Below are 14,885 nucleotides of genomic sequence, written 5' to 3' on the forward strand. Positions count from 1 at the left end.
ATGATGGGCGTGTCGGCGGCGTGACATGGAGATGATGGGCAGTTAGGGCGTGCTGAGCAGATCTCCCGGCAACCACTGCATTACCATACACCACTGCACTGATTGGTGTGCTAGTGATCACGTGCTCCCTCGCTCGGGCGTTGCAAGGACACTAAAAATGGCGAGGCTATTGCTGAGTGAGCGGATGGCATTGGTCCGGCAGCTGCGGCGTTACGGCGACAGCAGTCAGGTAACCGCCCATTGACAGCCCTACGAGGGAATGAGACCCGGGAGGGGGGAGGAAGGTAGAAGGTGATGAAAGGGGAAGGGGTGGGGGGTAGAAGGGGATGAGGTGATGAGAAGGGGTAGAGGGGAAGGGAGGGGTAGAGGGGAAGGGAGGGGGTAGGGGTAGAAGGGGATGAGATGATGAGACAGGGGGTGGGGGGGTAGAAGGGGATGAGGTGATGAGAGGGGAAGGGAGGGGTGGGGTAGAAGTGGATGAGGTGATGAGAGGGGAAGGGAGTGGGTGGGGGGTAGAAGGGGATGAGGTGAGAGAGGGGAAGGGAGTGGGTGGGAGGGAAGAAGGGGATGAGGTGATGAGACAGGGGGTGGGGGGGTAGAAGGGGATGAAGTGATGAGAGGGGAAGGGAGGGGTGGGGTAGAAGGGGATGAGGTGATGAGAGGGGAAGGGAGTGGGTGGGAGGGAAGAAGTGGATGAGGTGATGAGACAGGGGGTGGGGGGGTAGAAGGGGATGAAGTGATGAGAGGGGAAGGGAGGGGTGGGGTAGAAGGGGATGAGGTGATGAGAGGGGAAGGGAGTGGGTGGGAGGGTAGAAGGGGATGAGGTGATGTGAGGGGTGGGGTAGAAGGGGATGAGGTGATGAGAGGGGAAGGGAGGGGGTAGGAGGGGAAGGGAGGGGGTAGGAGGGGAAGGGAGGGGGTAGGAGGGGAAGGGAGGGGGTAGGAGGGGAAGGGAGGGGGTAGGAGGGGAAGGGAGGGGGTAGGAGGGGAAGGGAGGGGGTAGGAGGGGAAGGGAGGGGGTAGGAGGGGAAGGGAGGGGGTAGGAGGGGAAGGGAGGGGGTAGGAGGGGAAGGGAGGGGGTAGGAGGGGAAGGGAGGGGGTAGGAGGGGAAGGGAGGGGAAGGGAGGGGAAGGGAGGGGAAGGGAGGGGGTAGGAGGGGAAGGGAGGGGGTAGGAGGGGAAGGGAGGGGGTAGGAGGGGAAGGGAGGGGGTAGGAGGGGAAGGGAGGGGGTAGGACGGGAAGGGAGGGGGTAGGAGGGGAAGGGAGGGGGTAGGAGGGGAAGGGAGGGGGTAGGAGGGGAAGGGAGGGGGTAGGAGGGGAAGGGAGGGGGTAGGAGGGGAAGGGAGGGGGTAGGAGGGGAAGGGAGGGGGTAGGAGGGGAAGGGAGGGGGTAGGAGGGGAAGGGAGGGGGTAGGAGGGGAAGGGAGGGGGTAGGAGGGGAAGGGAGGGGGTAGGAGGGGAAGGGAGGGGGTAGGAGGGGAAGGGAGGGGGTAGGAGGGGAAGGGAGGGGGTAGGAGGGGAAGGGAGGGGGTAGGAGGGGAAGGGAGGGGGTAGGAGGGGAAGGGAGGGGGTAGGAGGGGAAGGGAGGGGGTAGGAGGGGAAGGGAGGGGGTAGGAGGGGAAGGGAGGGGGTAGGAGGGGAAGGGAGGGGGTAGGAGGGGAAGGGAGGGGGTAGGAGGGGAAGGGAGGGGGTAGGAGGGGAAGGGAGGGGGTAGGAGGGGAAGGGAGGGGGTAGGAGGGGAAGGGAGGGGGTAGGAGGGGAAGGGAGGGGGTAGGAGGGGAAGGGAGGGGGTAGGAGGGGAAGGGAGGGGGTAGGAGGGGAAGGGAGGGGGTAGGAGGGGAAGGGAGGGGGTAGGAGGGGAAGGGAGGGGGTAGGAGGGGAAGGGAGGGGGTAGGAGGGGAAGGGAGGGGGTAGGAGGGGAAGGGAGGGGGTAGGAGGGGAAGGGAGGGGGTAGGAGGGGAAGGGAGGGGGTAGGAGGGGAAGGGAGGGGGTAGGAGGGGAAGGGAGGGGGTAGGAGGGGAAGGGAGGGGGTAGGAGGGGAAGGGAGGGGGTAGGAGGGGAAGGGAGGGGGTAGGAGGGGAAGGGAGGGGGTAGGAGGGGAAGGGAGGGGGTAGGAGGGGAAGGGAGGGGGTAGGAGGGGAAGGGAGGGGGTAGGAGGGGAAGGGAGGGGGTAGGAGGGGAAGGGAGGGGGTAGGAGGGGAAGGGAGGGGGTAGGAGGGGAAGGGAGGGGGTAGGAGGGGAAGGGAGGGGGTAGGAGGGGAAGGGAGGGGGTAGGAGGGGAAGGGAGGGGGTAGGAGGGGAAGGGAGGGGGTAGGAGGGGAAGGGAGGGGGTAGGAGGGGAAGGGAGGGGGTAGGAGGGGAAGGGAGGGGGTAGGAGGGGAAGGGAGGGGGGTAGGAGGGGAAGGGAGGGGGTAGGAGGGGAAGGGAGGGGGTAGGAGGGGAAGGGAGGGGGTAGGAGGGGAAGGGAGGGGGTAGGAGGGGAAGGGAGGGGGTAGGAGGGGAAGGGAGGGGGTAGGAGGGGAAGGGAGGGGGTAGGAGGGGAAGGGAGGGGGTAGGAGGGGAAGGGAGGGGGTAGGAGGGGAAGGGAGGGGGTAGGAGGGGAAGGGAGGGGGTAGGAGGGGAAGGGAGGGGGTAGGAGGGGAAGGGAGGGGGTAGGAGGGGAAGGGAGGGGGTAGGAGGGGAAGGGAGGGGGTAGGAGGGGAAGGGAGGGGGTAGGAGGGGAAGGGAGGGGGTAGGAGGGGAAGGGAGGGGGTAGGAGGGGAAGGGAGGGGGTAGGAGGGGAAGGGAGGGGGTAGGAGGGGAAGGGAGGGGGTAGGAGGGGAAGGGAGGGGGTAGGAGGGGAAGGGAGGGGGTAGGAGGGGAAGGGAGGGGGTAGGAGGGGAAGGGAGGGGGTAGGAGGGGAAGGGAGGGGGTAGGAGGGGAAGGGAGGGGGTAGGAGGGGAAGGGAGGGGGTAGGAGGGGAAGGGAGGGGGTAGGAGGGGAAGGGAGGGGGTAGGAGGGGAAGGGAGGGGGTAGGAGGGGAAGGGAGGGGGTAGGAGGGGAAGGGAGGGGGTAGGAGGGGAAGGGAGGGGGTAGGAGGGGAAGGGAGGGGGTAGGAGGGGAAGGGAGGGGGTAGGAGGGGAAGGGAGGGGGTAGGAGGGGAAGGGAGGGGGTAGGAGGGGAAGGGAGGGGGTAGGAGGGGAAGGGAGGGGGTAGGAGGGGAAGGGAGGGGGTAGGAGGGGAAGGGAGGGGGTAGGAGGGGAAGGGAGGGGGTAGGAGGGGAAGGGAGGGGGTAGGAGGGGAAGGGAGGGGGTAGGAGGGGAAGGGAGGGGGTAGGAGGGGAAGGGAGGGGGTAGGAGGGGAAGGGAGGGGGTAGGAGGGGAAGGGAGGGGGTAGGAGGGGAAGGGAGGGGGTAGGAGGGGAAGGGAGGGGGTAGGAGGGGAAGGGAGGGGGTAGGAGGGGAAGGGAGGGGGTAGGAGGGGAAGGGAGGGGGTAGGAGGGGAAGGGAGGGGGTAGGAGGGGAAGGGAGGGGGGTAGGAGGGGAAGGGAGGGGGTAGGAGGGGAAGGGAGGGGGTAGGAGGGGAAGGGAGGGGGTAGGAGGGGAAGGGAGGGGGTAGGAGGGGAAGGGAGGGGGTAGGAGGGGAAGGGAGGGGGTAGGAGGGGAAGGGAGGGGGTAGGAGGGGAAGGGAGGGGGTAGGAGGGGAAGGGAGGGGGTAGGAGGGGAAGGGAGGGGGTAGGAGGGGAAGGGAGGGGGTAGGAGGGGAAGGGAGGGGGTAGGAGGGGAAGGGAGGGGGTAGGAGGGGAAGGGAGGGGGTAGGAGGGGAAGGGAGGGGGTAGGAGGGGAAGGGAGGGGGTAGGAGGGGAAGGGAGGGGGTAGGAGGGGAAGGGAGGGGGTAGGAGGGGAAGGGAGGGGGTAGGAGGGGAAGGGAGGGGGTAGGAGGGGAAGGGAGGGGGTAGGAGGGGAAGGGAGGGGGTAGGAGGGGAAGGGAGGGGGTAGGAGGGGAAGGGAGGGGGTAGGAGGGGAAGGGAGGGGGTAGGAGGGGAAGGGAGGGGGTAGGAGGGGAAGGGAGGGGGTAGGAGGGGAAGGGAGGGGGTAGGAGGGGAAGGGAGGGGGTAGGAGGGGAAGGGAGGGGGTAGGAGGGGAAGGGAGGGGGTAGGAGGGGAAGGGAGGGGGTAGGAGGGGAAGGGAGGGGGTAGGAGGGGAAGGGAGGGGGTAGGAGGGGAAGGGAGGGGGTAGGAGGGGAAGGGAGGGGGTAGGAGGGGAAGGGAGGGGGTAGGAGGGGAAGGGAGGGGGTAGGAGGGGAAGGGAGGGGGTAGGAGGGGAAGGGAGGGGGTAGGAGGGGAAGGGAGGGGGTAGGAGGGGAAGGGAGGGGGTAGGAGGGGAAGGGAGGGGGTAGGAGGGGAAGGGAGGGGGTAGGAGGGGAAGGGAGGGGGTAGGAGGGGAAGGGAGGGGGTAGGAGGGGAAGGGAGGGGGTAGGAGGGGAAGGGAGGGGGTAGGAGGGGAAGGGAGGGGGTAGGAGGGGAAGGGAGGGGGTAGGAGGGGAAGGGAGGGGGTAGGAGGGGAAGGGAGGGGGTAGGAGGGGAAGGGAGGGGGTAGGAGGGGAAGGGAGGGGGTAGGAGGGGAAGGGAGGGGGTAGGAGGGGAAGGGAGGGGGTAGGAGGGGAAGGGAGGGGGTAGGAGGGGAAGGGAGGGGGTAGGAGGGGAAGGGAGGGGGTAGGAGGGGAAGGGAGGGGGTAGGAGGGGAAGGGAGGGGGTAGGAGGGGAAGGGAGGGGGTAGGAGGGGAAGGGAGGGGGTAGGAGGGGAAGGGAGGGGGTAGGAGGGGAAGGGAGGGGGTAGGAGGGGAAGGGAGGGGGTAGGAGGGGAAGGGAGGGGGTAGGAGGGGAAGGGAGGGGGTAGGAGGGGAAGGGAGGGGGTAGGAGGGGAAGGGAGGGGGTAGGAGGGGAAGGGAGGGGGTAGGAGGGGAAGGGAGGGGGTAGGAGGGGAAGGGAGGGGGTAGGAGGGGAAGGGAGGGGGTAGGAGGGGAAGGGAGGGGGTAGGAGGGGAAGGGAGGGGGTAGGAGGGGAAGGGAGGGGGTAGGAGGGGAAGGGAGGGGGTAGGAGGGGAAGGGAGGGGGTAGGAGGGGAAGGGAGGGGGTAGGAGGGGAAGGGAGGGGGTAGGAGGGGAAGGGAGGGGGTAGGAGGGGAAGGGAGGGGGTAGGAGGGGAAGGGAGGGGGTAGGAGGGGAAGGGAGGGGGTAGGAGGGGAAGGGAGGGGGTAGGAGGGGAAGGGAGGGGGTAGGAGGGGAAGGGAGGGGGTAGGAGGGGAAGGGAGGGGGTAGGAGGGGAAGGGAGGGGGTAGGAGGGGAAGGGAGGGGGTAGGAGGGGAAGGGAGGGGGTAGGAGGGGAAGGGAGGGGGTAGGAGGGGAAGGGAGGGGGTAGGAGGGGAAGGGAGGGGGTAGGAGGGGAAGGGAGGGGGTAGGAGGGGAAGGGAGGGGGTAGGAGGGGAAGGGAGGGGGTAGGAGGGGAAGGGAGGGGGTAGGAGGGGAAGGGAGGGGGTAGGAGGGGAAGGGAGGGGGTAGGAGGGGAAGGGAGGGGGTAGGAGGGGAAGGGAGGGGGTAGGAGGGGAAGGGAGGGGGTAGGAGGGGAAGGGAGGGGGTAGGAGGGGAAGGGAGGGGGTAGGAGGGGAAGGGAGGGGGTAGGAGGGGAAGGGAGGGGGTAGGAGGGGAAGGGAGGGGGTAGGAGGGGAAGGGAGGGGGTAGGAGGGGAAGGGAGGGGGTAGGAGGGAATGAGGTGCTGAGAGTGGGTAAGGGGAGGGAGGGGGATTGGGGGGTAGAAGGGGGATGAGGTGATGAGTGGTGTGTGGGGTAAAGGTGTGTGGGGTGATGAGTGGTGTGTGGGGTAAAGGTGTGTGGGGTGATGAGTGGTGTGTGGGGTAAAGGTGTGTGGGGTGATGAGTGGTGTGTGGGGTAAAGGTGTGTGGGGTGATGAGTGGTGTGTGGGGTAAAGGTGTGTGGGTAGTGATGAGTGGTGTGTGGGGTAAAGGTGTGTGGGGTGATGAGTGGTGTGTGGGGTAAAGGTGTGTGGGGTAAAGGTGTGTGGGGTAAAGGTGTGTGGGGTAAAGGTGTGTGGGGTAAAGGTGTGTGGGGGTAAAGGTGTGTGGGGTAAAGGTGTGTGGGGTAAAGGTGTGTGGGGTAAAGGTGTGTGGGGTAAAGGTGTGTGGGGTAAAGGTGTGTGGGGTAAAGGTGTGTGGGGTAAAGGTGTGTGGGGTAAAGGTGTGTGGGGTAAAGGTGTGTGGGGTAAAGGTGTGTGGGGTAAAGGTGTGTGGGGTAAAGGTGTGTGGGGTAAAGGTGTGTGGGGTAAAGGTGTGTGGGGTAAAGGTGTGTGGGGTAAAGGTGTGTGGGGTAAAGGTGTGTGGGGTAAAGGTGTGTGGGGTAAAGGTGTGTGGGGTAAAGGTGTGTGGGGTAAAGGTGTGTGGGGTAAAGGTGTGTGGGGTAAAGGTGTGTGGGGTAAAGGTGTGTGGGGTAAAGGTGTGTGGGGTAAAGGTGTGTGGGGTAAAGGTGTGTGGGGTAAAGGTGTGTGGGGTAAAGGTGTGTGGGGTAAAGGTGTGTGGGGTAAAGGTGTGTGGGGTAAAGGTGTGTGGGGTAAAGGTGTGTGGGGTAAAGGTGTGTGGGGTAAAGGTGTGTGGGGTAAAGGTGTGTGGGGTAAAGGTGTGTGGGGTAAAGGTGTGTGGGGTAAAGGTGTGTGGGGTAAAGGTGTGTGGGGTAAAGGTGTGTGGGGTAAAGGTGTGTGGGGTAAAGGTGTGTGGGGTAAAGGTGTGTGGGGTAAAGGTGTGTGGGGTAAAGGTGTGTGGGGTAAAGGTGTGTGGGGTAAAGGTGTGTGGGGTAAAGGTGTGTGGGGTAAAGGTGTGTGGGGTAAAGGTGTGTGGGGTAAAGGTGTGTGGGGTAAAGGTGTGTGGGGTAAAGGTGTGTGGGGTAAAGGTGTGTGGGGTAAAGGTGTGTGGGGTAAAGGTGTGTGGGGTAAAGGTGTGTGGGGTAAAGGTGTGTGGGGTAAAGGTGTGTGGGGTAAAGGTGTGTGGGGTAAAGGTGTGTGGGGTAAAGGTGTGTGGGGTAAAGGTGTGTGGGGTAAAGGTGTGTGGGGTAAAGGTGTGTGGGGTAAAGGTGTGTGGGGTAAAGGTGTGTGGGGTAAAGGTGTGTGGGGTAAAGGTGTGTGGGGTAAAGGTGTGTGGGGTAAAGGTGTGTGGGGTAAAGGTGTGTGGGGTAAAGGTGTGTGGGGTAAAGGTGTGTGGGGTAAAGGTGTGTGGGGTAAAGGTGTGTGGGGTAAAGGTGTGTGGGGTAAAGGTGTGTGGGGTAAAGGTGTGTGGGGTAAAGGTGTGTGGGGTAAAGGTGTGTGGGGTAAAGGTGTGTGGGGTAAAGGTGTGTGGGGTAAAGGTGTGTGGGGTAAAGGTGTGTGGGGTAAAGGTGTGTGGGGTAAAGGTGTGTGGGGTAAAGGTGTGTGGGGTAAAGGTGTGTGGGGTAAAGGTGTGTGGGGTAAAGGTGTGTGGGGTAAAGGTGAGTGGGGTAAAGGTGATGTGAAATATGAAGGAGTGCACTACGCAGGGTTAAAGGACATGTAGATGCTTTGCAAATACTGCATTTGTATTTTACATGCAACTCTTGTTTTGTTTCAGCTGGGGGAATTGGGAAAGGGAGTTGGGAAAGGTGGTGGTGGTGGAGGAACCATAAGGGAGGCTGGAGGTGCTTTTGGTGCCAGAGAAGCTGCATTGGAAGAGAAATACTTCAGGTAAGTCTGTGAATCTTGTTTAGGGGCTGCTCTCTTCCCCTCGTCTGACCTGTCTTTCATATCCTGGGTTTATATTTTTAATTTAACTAATTGAGTCTTGAATTGAAAGGGGTGATGTCCTGGAACTTAAACATCTACAACAATGTAATTGTCCAATAGGTCTTGTGTTGAAGGATGAATTTTAATCTTTTAGTAGTAAAACACAATGCCACCAGACATTGTGGTTGAAGTAAAAACACAATGCAGGTCAAGCAGGGTACTTTATACAGCAAAATAAAAATACATTACAAATGTTTTGGGCTTGAGCCCTTCATCAAGGTATGGATCTTTATCTTTTGTATACGCAGCTGCCTACATTTTCTTCATACCTTGCTGAAAGGCTTAAGCCCAAATCGTTGGTTAAGTATATTCAATTTGACCTGCTGAGTTTCTCCAGCATTGTGGGTTTTTTTTACTATAACCTTTTAGTTTTGTGTTTAAACTGGTGATTGGTTGTGTTGTATTTGGATTCATTTTTACTGATTTTGAAGAATGAAATGGTAGGACAATTATGTCAATTAAAGGTGAGTGGGTCTGTTTTCATGCAATGAATAATTTTCTCCGAAAGCTTTCCAGAGTATTTCAAGTAACTATAATTAGCTTAGTGGATAATAAATGAGAGTAAGCTAAATATCTTGTTGTCTGCTGTCACTCAATAAGAAATTTATCTGGTTTTTTTTTCTCCCTTTCCTGTTTAATCCTTGTGGCCCTATAACTTAAAAATCTATTTAAATTTTAAAAATTTAGACATGCAGCATGGTAACAGGCCCTTGAGCCTATCCTGCCCATTTACACCCAATTGACCTTTGAACAGTGGAAGGAAACTGGAGCCCCCAGGGAAAATCCACACAGACGTGGGGAGAACATACAAACTTATTGCACAGGATTTTGGCTGATAGACTGTTAAATTATTGGCAGCAACTGTGATTGTAGTTTTAAAAAAAAACACCCAAAAATCCCCTAGGAACTCAGCAGGTTTTCATTTAATAGTTTGTGAAAAGATGTGATAAAATAGTTTCAAATTGACAGCCATGCCACCATGCAATGTATACTTGAGATCAGTTGAGCAAATTGGTTCAATAATGGACTCCATTCAAGTATGATCAAAATGTTGAAGGCAATGCCCCACTTTAACAAGACTGACTTTACATAATCTTGCAGGGAAAAGGAAATGGAGCAGATTGAGAATCTGAAGAAGCATCACAGGGAAGAGATTAATCACCATGAAAAAGAGATCCAGCGTTTACAGGACGAGATTAAACGCCACAAGAGCCAGATTAAGAAACTGAGACGTAATGATGACCCAGATGACTAGGATTTCTAATTTTCCCATGGACTGTGAAAGTCTCAATCATGATGTCAATTAATATGCTTGTATGTAATCGTATTTGGATGTACCCTATGCATATTAATAAAGACAACTCATTGAATAAATTTTCTTTATGGGCATGCACGATCCATGACCATGCTAGCTTAGTTTTTTTTTCATGCATCATCTTGTAGTTCTCACGATAACTGAAATTTTGTTGCATCTTCATTTCTGCTTGGCCAACGTTTACATTTAGTAACATTTTGCATGTTACTTGCTGAGATGCCTACACTTCAACTGACATTTTTCATTTTTTAAAATGTAGACGTAACAGGCCCTTCTGGCCCACTAGTCCGCCTTGTCCAATTACACCCAAATGACCTACAACTGGGTGTGTTTTAAAACTTGAGCACCTGGAGGAAACCCATGAAGACACGGAGAGAATGTACAAACTCGTTACAGTGCCGGATTTTAACTGGAGTTGATTGGCACTGGCTGTGACAGCGTTGTGCTAACCGCACTGAAAAAGTTCAAGGGGCTTACTATGTGCAGAGCTTTCCTAGTTAAGTAACTTCATAGGGGTCCTGAGCTGTTGGTGAATCACCGTATGGATTGTTATTTCCACTGACTTGGAATATTTTACAGCTCAGCCAGACGACAACAAATGTTAATTTGTTGTCGTCTGGCTGAGCTGTGAAATGTGATAAATGCCTTGAAAGAGACGGAATTTGACCGATATTTAAAACCTTCCCAGATAAAGACAATTTTCGATCCTGAGAATGTCAGAATTTATTGTCACAAAATTTATTTGTTTGCAGCAGCGTATTATAGTGCAGACATTCATATGATGAACCATCTTGCATCAATAATATAAAAATAGTAGTGCACAGAAGGTAAGGCAGTGGCTTTTGTTCATTGTTTATTCAGGAATCTGATGGCAGTGGAGAAGAAGCTGACTTTGTGGCACTGATTGCTTGTTTTTAGGCAATGCCTGGTGCTTTGCAGGTTCCTTTCATGATGCTGAAGGCTGAGACCTTTCCTCGGTAAGAAAAAAAACTCAGCAGCTCTGTGCATTCAAAACAATAGATGAGCAACAACTGGTGTGGCAGTTTGGTAATTACACTGGACAACAAAGGGTTGGCTTCCCAAACCCTTGGGCATATTTTTTGGATTTTGGTCTGATGATCACCTATTACGTGCTGTTTTTTCAGATGTACTTGATTTTGTGTCATTTTAAATCTACTTCAAGCATCCAAAACCATGAAGTGTAACATGTCATTGAAAATTCAATTTTCTTTTTGCATTCGTTCTTGGAATTCTTCCCTACTGATCTTGGTGCATCGACGAACATGGTGAAAGATTTCACAAGGACATTGTGACCATAGAAAAGAGGTATCAGGGGAATTGGAATCCATCCATGCTGACATACTCTTGTTGGATACAAGAGGCATCAGATGTTGAGTGCAAATGAAAATCAGCGGCAAAACGTTTTTAAGACAATTGAACTAATGAAATATGTCAGCGTCATTATGCGATTAGACATGCTAAATTCAATAATAATAAAAACATGACAATTACAGCACGGAAACAGGCCATTAGGCCCTTCTAGTCCGCACCGAACCAAACACCCCTCTCTAGTCCCACCTCCCTGCACAATGCCCATAACCCTCCATCTTCTTCTCATCCATATACCTGTCCAACCTTTTCTTAAATAATACAATTGACTCCGCCGCCACTATTTCTCCCGGAAGATCATTCCACATGGCTACCACTCTCTGAGTAAAGAAGTTCTCCCTCATGTTACCTCTAAACTTCTGCCCCTTAATTCTTAACTCATGTCCTCTTGTTTTAATCTTTCCTCCTCTTAACGGAAATAGTCTATCCACATCCATTCTGTCTATCCCTTTCATAATCTTAAATACTTCTATCAAATCCCCTCTCAACCTTCTACGCTCCAAAGAATAAAGTCCCAATCTGTCCAATCTCTCCCCATACTCCAGATGCTTAAACCCAGGCAACATTCTGGTAAACCTTCTCTGCACTCTCTCCACTCTGTTATTGTTTCTCCCAACTTCCTATGTGAGACAGAAAATCTGAAATTATCTTTGGGTTAAGCTTGTGTCTATCGCAATCCCCAATTATTTTCAGGAAGCAAACCTTTTGAAAAAAAATTTGTTATGCAGTGTTATTAGTCAATGAGATGAGTTCAGAGTTGTAAAAGTAGTATCAATACCCTTCAGCATTTATCTTCCACAGCATCCAGAATTCAAATGGGATAATATCTACCTCTTTAAGTTAAGGACCTGATTTTTGAATCGGATTTTGTTTCAAGTTTTGGTAAGGAGACCAAGATTACAGTTAGCGAGAGTACTTTGACCACCTACTAGTTATTTGCATCACTGATGAAATCTACCAGAGGTGAAATTTGCTGATCAAATAAAAAGTTGAGCTTTCTGTATACTGATCATGGTTTCATGGAAAGTACGGAAAATATACCTATGTACTATTCCATTACTATGTAACAATTTATTACAATTACATTATTACAATTTATTATGTACTTCAACTACACTATGAAAAATATTAATGTAATTAAGTAACAGCCACAGTATGCAGAAAAGTTGGCTGATTATAGTATGTGTAGAATTTGCTGACTTCAAAGCCTGCTAACTTTAAAATACAAGGAGGGAAAATATTTTCATCCTCAAGGTTACACAAAACTGCAAACTTTAAAACACAAGTCCAGAGAGAAAACATGAAGGTCATACATGGGAGTAACAGGAGATCAGATAGGAGACGTAAGACAGGATGAGGTAGGGGAAACCATAGTGGCGAGTGATTTATTCTAAACGGGCCAGTTCCAAGAAGATAAGTGTAGTGCAAGGAGAAGTGATGAGTACCATGACCGAGAAACGAACCCAGGATGAGATAATTGGTACAAAACATCAATCAAAGTTGACATTGATAAGCAACTTAAAATCTGTATTTAAAAAAAGGGCAGTGTCTCATAGCAACAGGCATTTCAGAGTCCAGGCTTTGATTTGTCTCAGCTTTTGTTTGCAAATAAAGGCTTAAACTTTTCTGAAGAATTCTCCACATATCCTGACTCATTTTTGGACATCAAAAAAACAACAGAATTTGGAGCTGCAAGCAGGATCAGAAAGTGACTCAACAGAAAAGAGGTGGCTGGTCAAGAGCGCTTCCCATTCCCTCAGGGATCTCCTCGGAACCAACAGATAAAGGATGGCCACCCGCAAAAAGGGTAAGTGGTTTTTGCTTTAAATTTGGACTAAGATCTGTTGGGAACGGGATGGTCTCTGGGGACACAGAAGCGCCATACAATGGTCAGAGGGTCTCTGCGATCCAAAGAATCTGCTGCCAAATTGACTCGGAGAATTGATCAGGAAAACTGCGCAATAAAGGATAGGGTTTTATTAAAGGAAAAATTCCACGTGGTGTTGGTAAGTCCTCGCGGATACCACCCTAGGTAAAAAGGTGTCTGCACAGGCAAGGCATCCTGCGGATACCATCCTAGGTAAATAGGGGTCTGCACGGGCAGGATAAAAATTCTCGTGGCTACCGTCCTAGGTAAATCAGGGTCAGAACGTATGAGGGGTTCTTCAGATACCACCCTAGGTAAATAGGGGTTTGCACGGGCAGAACAGGTAAGTTAGATAAAATTGAGATCATATGGACAATTTAAAACCACAAAATGTTAGGGGAAAAAGTAGAAGTAGCATTGAAAATGGCATAGTAACTACAAAGAGTGGACAGGACAGAAATAAAGACCACGACTGGACTGAATGACGGTGTGCTGAACAAAATAGCACAATGAATATAGCAACTGCAGTTGAAATATTAAGTAAAAAGTTCCCGTTACCTAAAAACAATGTCATAAAAACATCTGAAAAAGGGGAGAAAGAACAAAACACAGCTGTCAACCCAGTGGCCAAGGGAAGGCACCTTTGACATATAAATATTTAATGAAATGAAATGGAAGTACTGATCAAAAAAATTATGTCTTAAGATAAATCCAAAATATGAGAATGAAAGAGAGAGCAGGAGGTGGAGATACTGAAGCTTGTTAGGACAGGAGAGAGACTGGGGAAAGGGTATCAGGCAGTGAGGATAAATAAAGAAGAACATAAAAAAACTGGAGAAATAGCCTGAAGAGGAGGAGAATCAGGAAACTAAATCTAAAGACTGAATGAGGAACCATAGGCTTTTTAAATTTTTTTAAATTTTTCACACTATGACCAAAATACACACAAATATTTCCCTCTTGAATACACAATGTCATTTTCTCCCCTTTTCTCCCTCCCTCCTTCACCCTGCTCCCCACCCACTAAACGTTCAACATATACGATACATTAAACCCATTAAACAATGTTATCACACAATGAAAATAAACAAGAAATTTGTGTTATCTACTTTTACATACTGGGTCAGTTCATTTCGTCTTCTTCTCCTGTCATTTTAGGTGGTGGAGGTCCGCGATAGGACTTCTCTGTTGTGTTCCATGTACGGTTCCCAAATTTGTTCGAATACTGTGATTTTATTTCTTAAATTATATGTTATTTTTTCCAATGGAATACTTTTATTCATTTCCATGTACCATTGCTGTATTCTCAGGCTATCTTCTAATTTCCAGGTTGACATAAAACATTTTTTTGCTACAGCTAAGGCTATCATAATAAATCTTTTTTGTGCTCCATCCAAATCGAGTGCAAGTTCTTTACTTCTTATATTACTTAGAAGAACGATCTCTGGATTTTTTGGTATGTTGCTTTTTGTGATTTTATTTAATACCTGATTTAGATCTTCCCAAAACTTTTCCACTTTCTCACATGCCCAAATTGCATGTACTGTTGTTCCCGTTTCCTTCTTACAGCAAAAATATCTGTCAGATACTGTTGGGTCCCATTTATTTAACTTTTGGGGTGTAATGTATAGCCTGTGTAACCAATTATATTGTATCATACGTAACCTCGTGTTTATTGTATTTCTCATAGTTCCAGAGCATAACTTCTCCCATGTTTCCTTCTTTATCTTTATGTTTAAATCTTGTTCCCATTTTTGTTTAGTTTTACCATTTGTTTCCTCATTCTCCTTTTCTTGCAGTTTAATATACATATTTGTAATAAATTTTTTGATTATCATTGTATCTGTAATCACATATTCAAAATTACTTCCCTCTGGTAACCTCAGACTGCTTCACAATTTGTCCTTCAAGTAGGATTTCAGTTGGTAGTATGCCAAAACTGTATCGTGAGTTATATTATATTTATCCTTCATTTGTTCAAAGGATAATAATTTATTTCCTGAAAAGCAATTTTCTATTCTTTTGATCCCTTTTTTCTCCCATTCTCTAAAGGAAAGGTTATCTATTGTAAAAGGGATTAGCTGATTTTGCGTCAGTATTAGTTTTGGTAATTGGTAATTTGTTTTATTGCTTTCTACATGAATCTTCTTCCAAATATTGAGCAGATGATGTAATACTGGAGAATTCCTACGTTGTACCAATTTTTCATCCCATTTATATATGTTCAGGTATCTTCTCCCCTATTTTATCTAGTTCTAATCTAGTCCAATCTGGCTTTTCCCTTGTTTGATAAAAATCTGATGGGTATCTTAATTGTGCAGCTCTATAATAATTTTTAAAGTTTGGCAGTTGTAAGCCTCCTTGTATATACCATTCTGTTAATTTATCTAGTGGTATCCTCGGTTTCCCCCCTTTCCATAAAAATTTCCTTATTATTTTCTTTAACTCCTTGAAGAATTTCTCCGTCAAGTATATTGGCA

At 51.4% G+C, this 14,885-nt stretch overlaps 1 protein-coding gene across 1 annotated transcript; it reads left to right on the plus strand.

Annotated features, from left to right (window-relative positions):
* Positions 1 to 115: 115 nt before the first annotated feature.
* atp5if1b (ATP synthase inhibitory factor subunit 1b) lies at positions 116 to 9,208 on the plus strand. The gene is made up of 3 exons (XM_069896118.1): positions 116 to 229; positions 7,623 to 7,735; positions 8,936 to 9,208. The coding sequence occupies exons 1-3, from the start codon at positions 158 to 160 to the stop codon at positions 9,087 to 9,089; spliced, it is 339 nt and encodes a 112-aa protein (XP_069752219.1). The 5' UTR covers positions 116 to 157; the 3' UTR covers positions 9,090 to 9,208.
* The last annotated feature ends 5,677 nt before the right edge of the window (positions 9,209 to 14,885 follow it).

Source organism: Narcine bancroftii, chromosome 8 (assembly GCF_036971445.1).
Source record: "Narcine bancroftii isolate sNarBan1 chromosome 8, sNarBan1.hap1, whole genome shotgun sequence".
NCBI lineage: Eukaryota > Metazoa > Chordata > Chondrichthyes > Torpediniformes > Narcinidae > Narcine > Narcine bancroftii.

Coding starts and splice junctions, on each gene's coding strand:
- atp5if1b (XM_069896118.1), top strand. CDS start 158: ATGGCGAGGCTATTGCTGAGTGAGCGGATGGCATTGGTCCGGCAGCTG. Junction 230..7,622: donor GTTACGGCGACAGCAGTCAG/GTAACCGCCCAT, acceptor GTTTTGTTTCAG/CTGGGGGAATTGGGAAAGGG. Junction 7,736..8,935: donor TTGGAAGAGAAATACTTCAG/GTAAGTCTGTGA, acceptor ATAATCTTGCAG/GGAAAAGGAAATGGAGCAGA.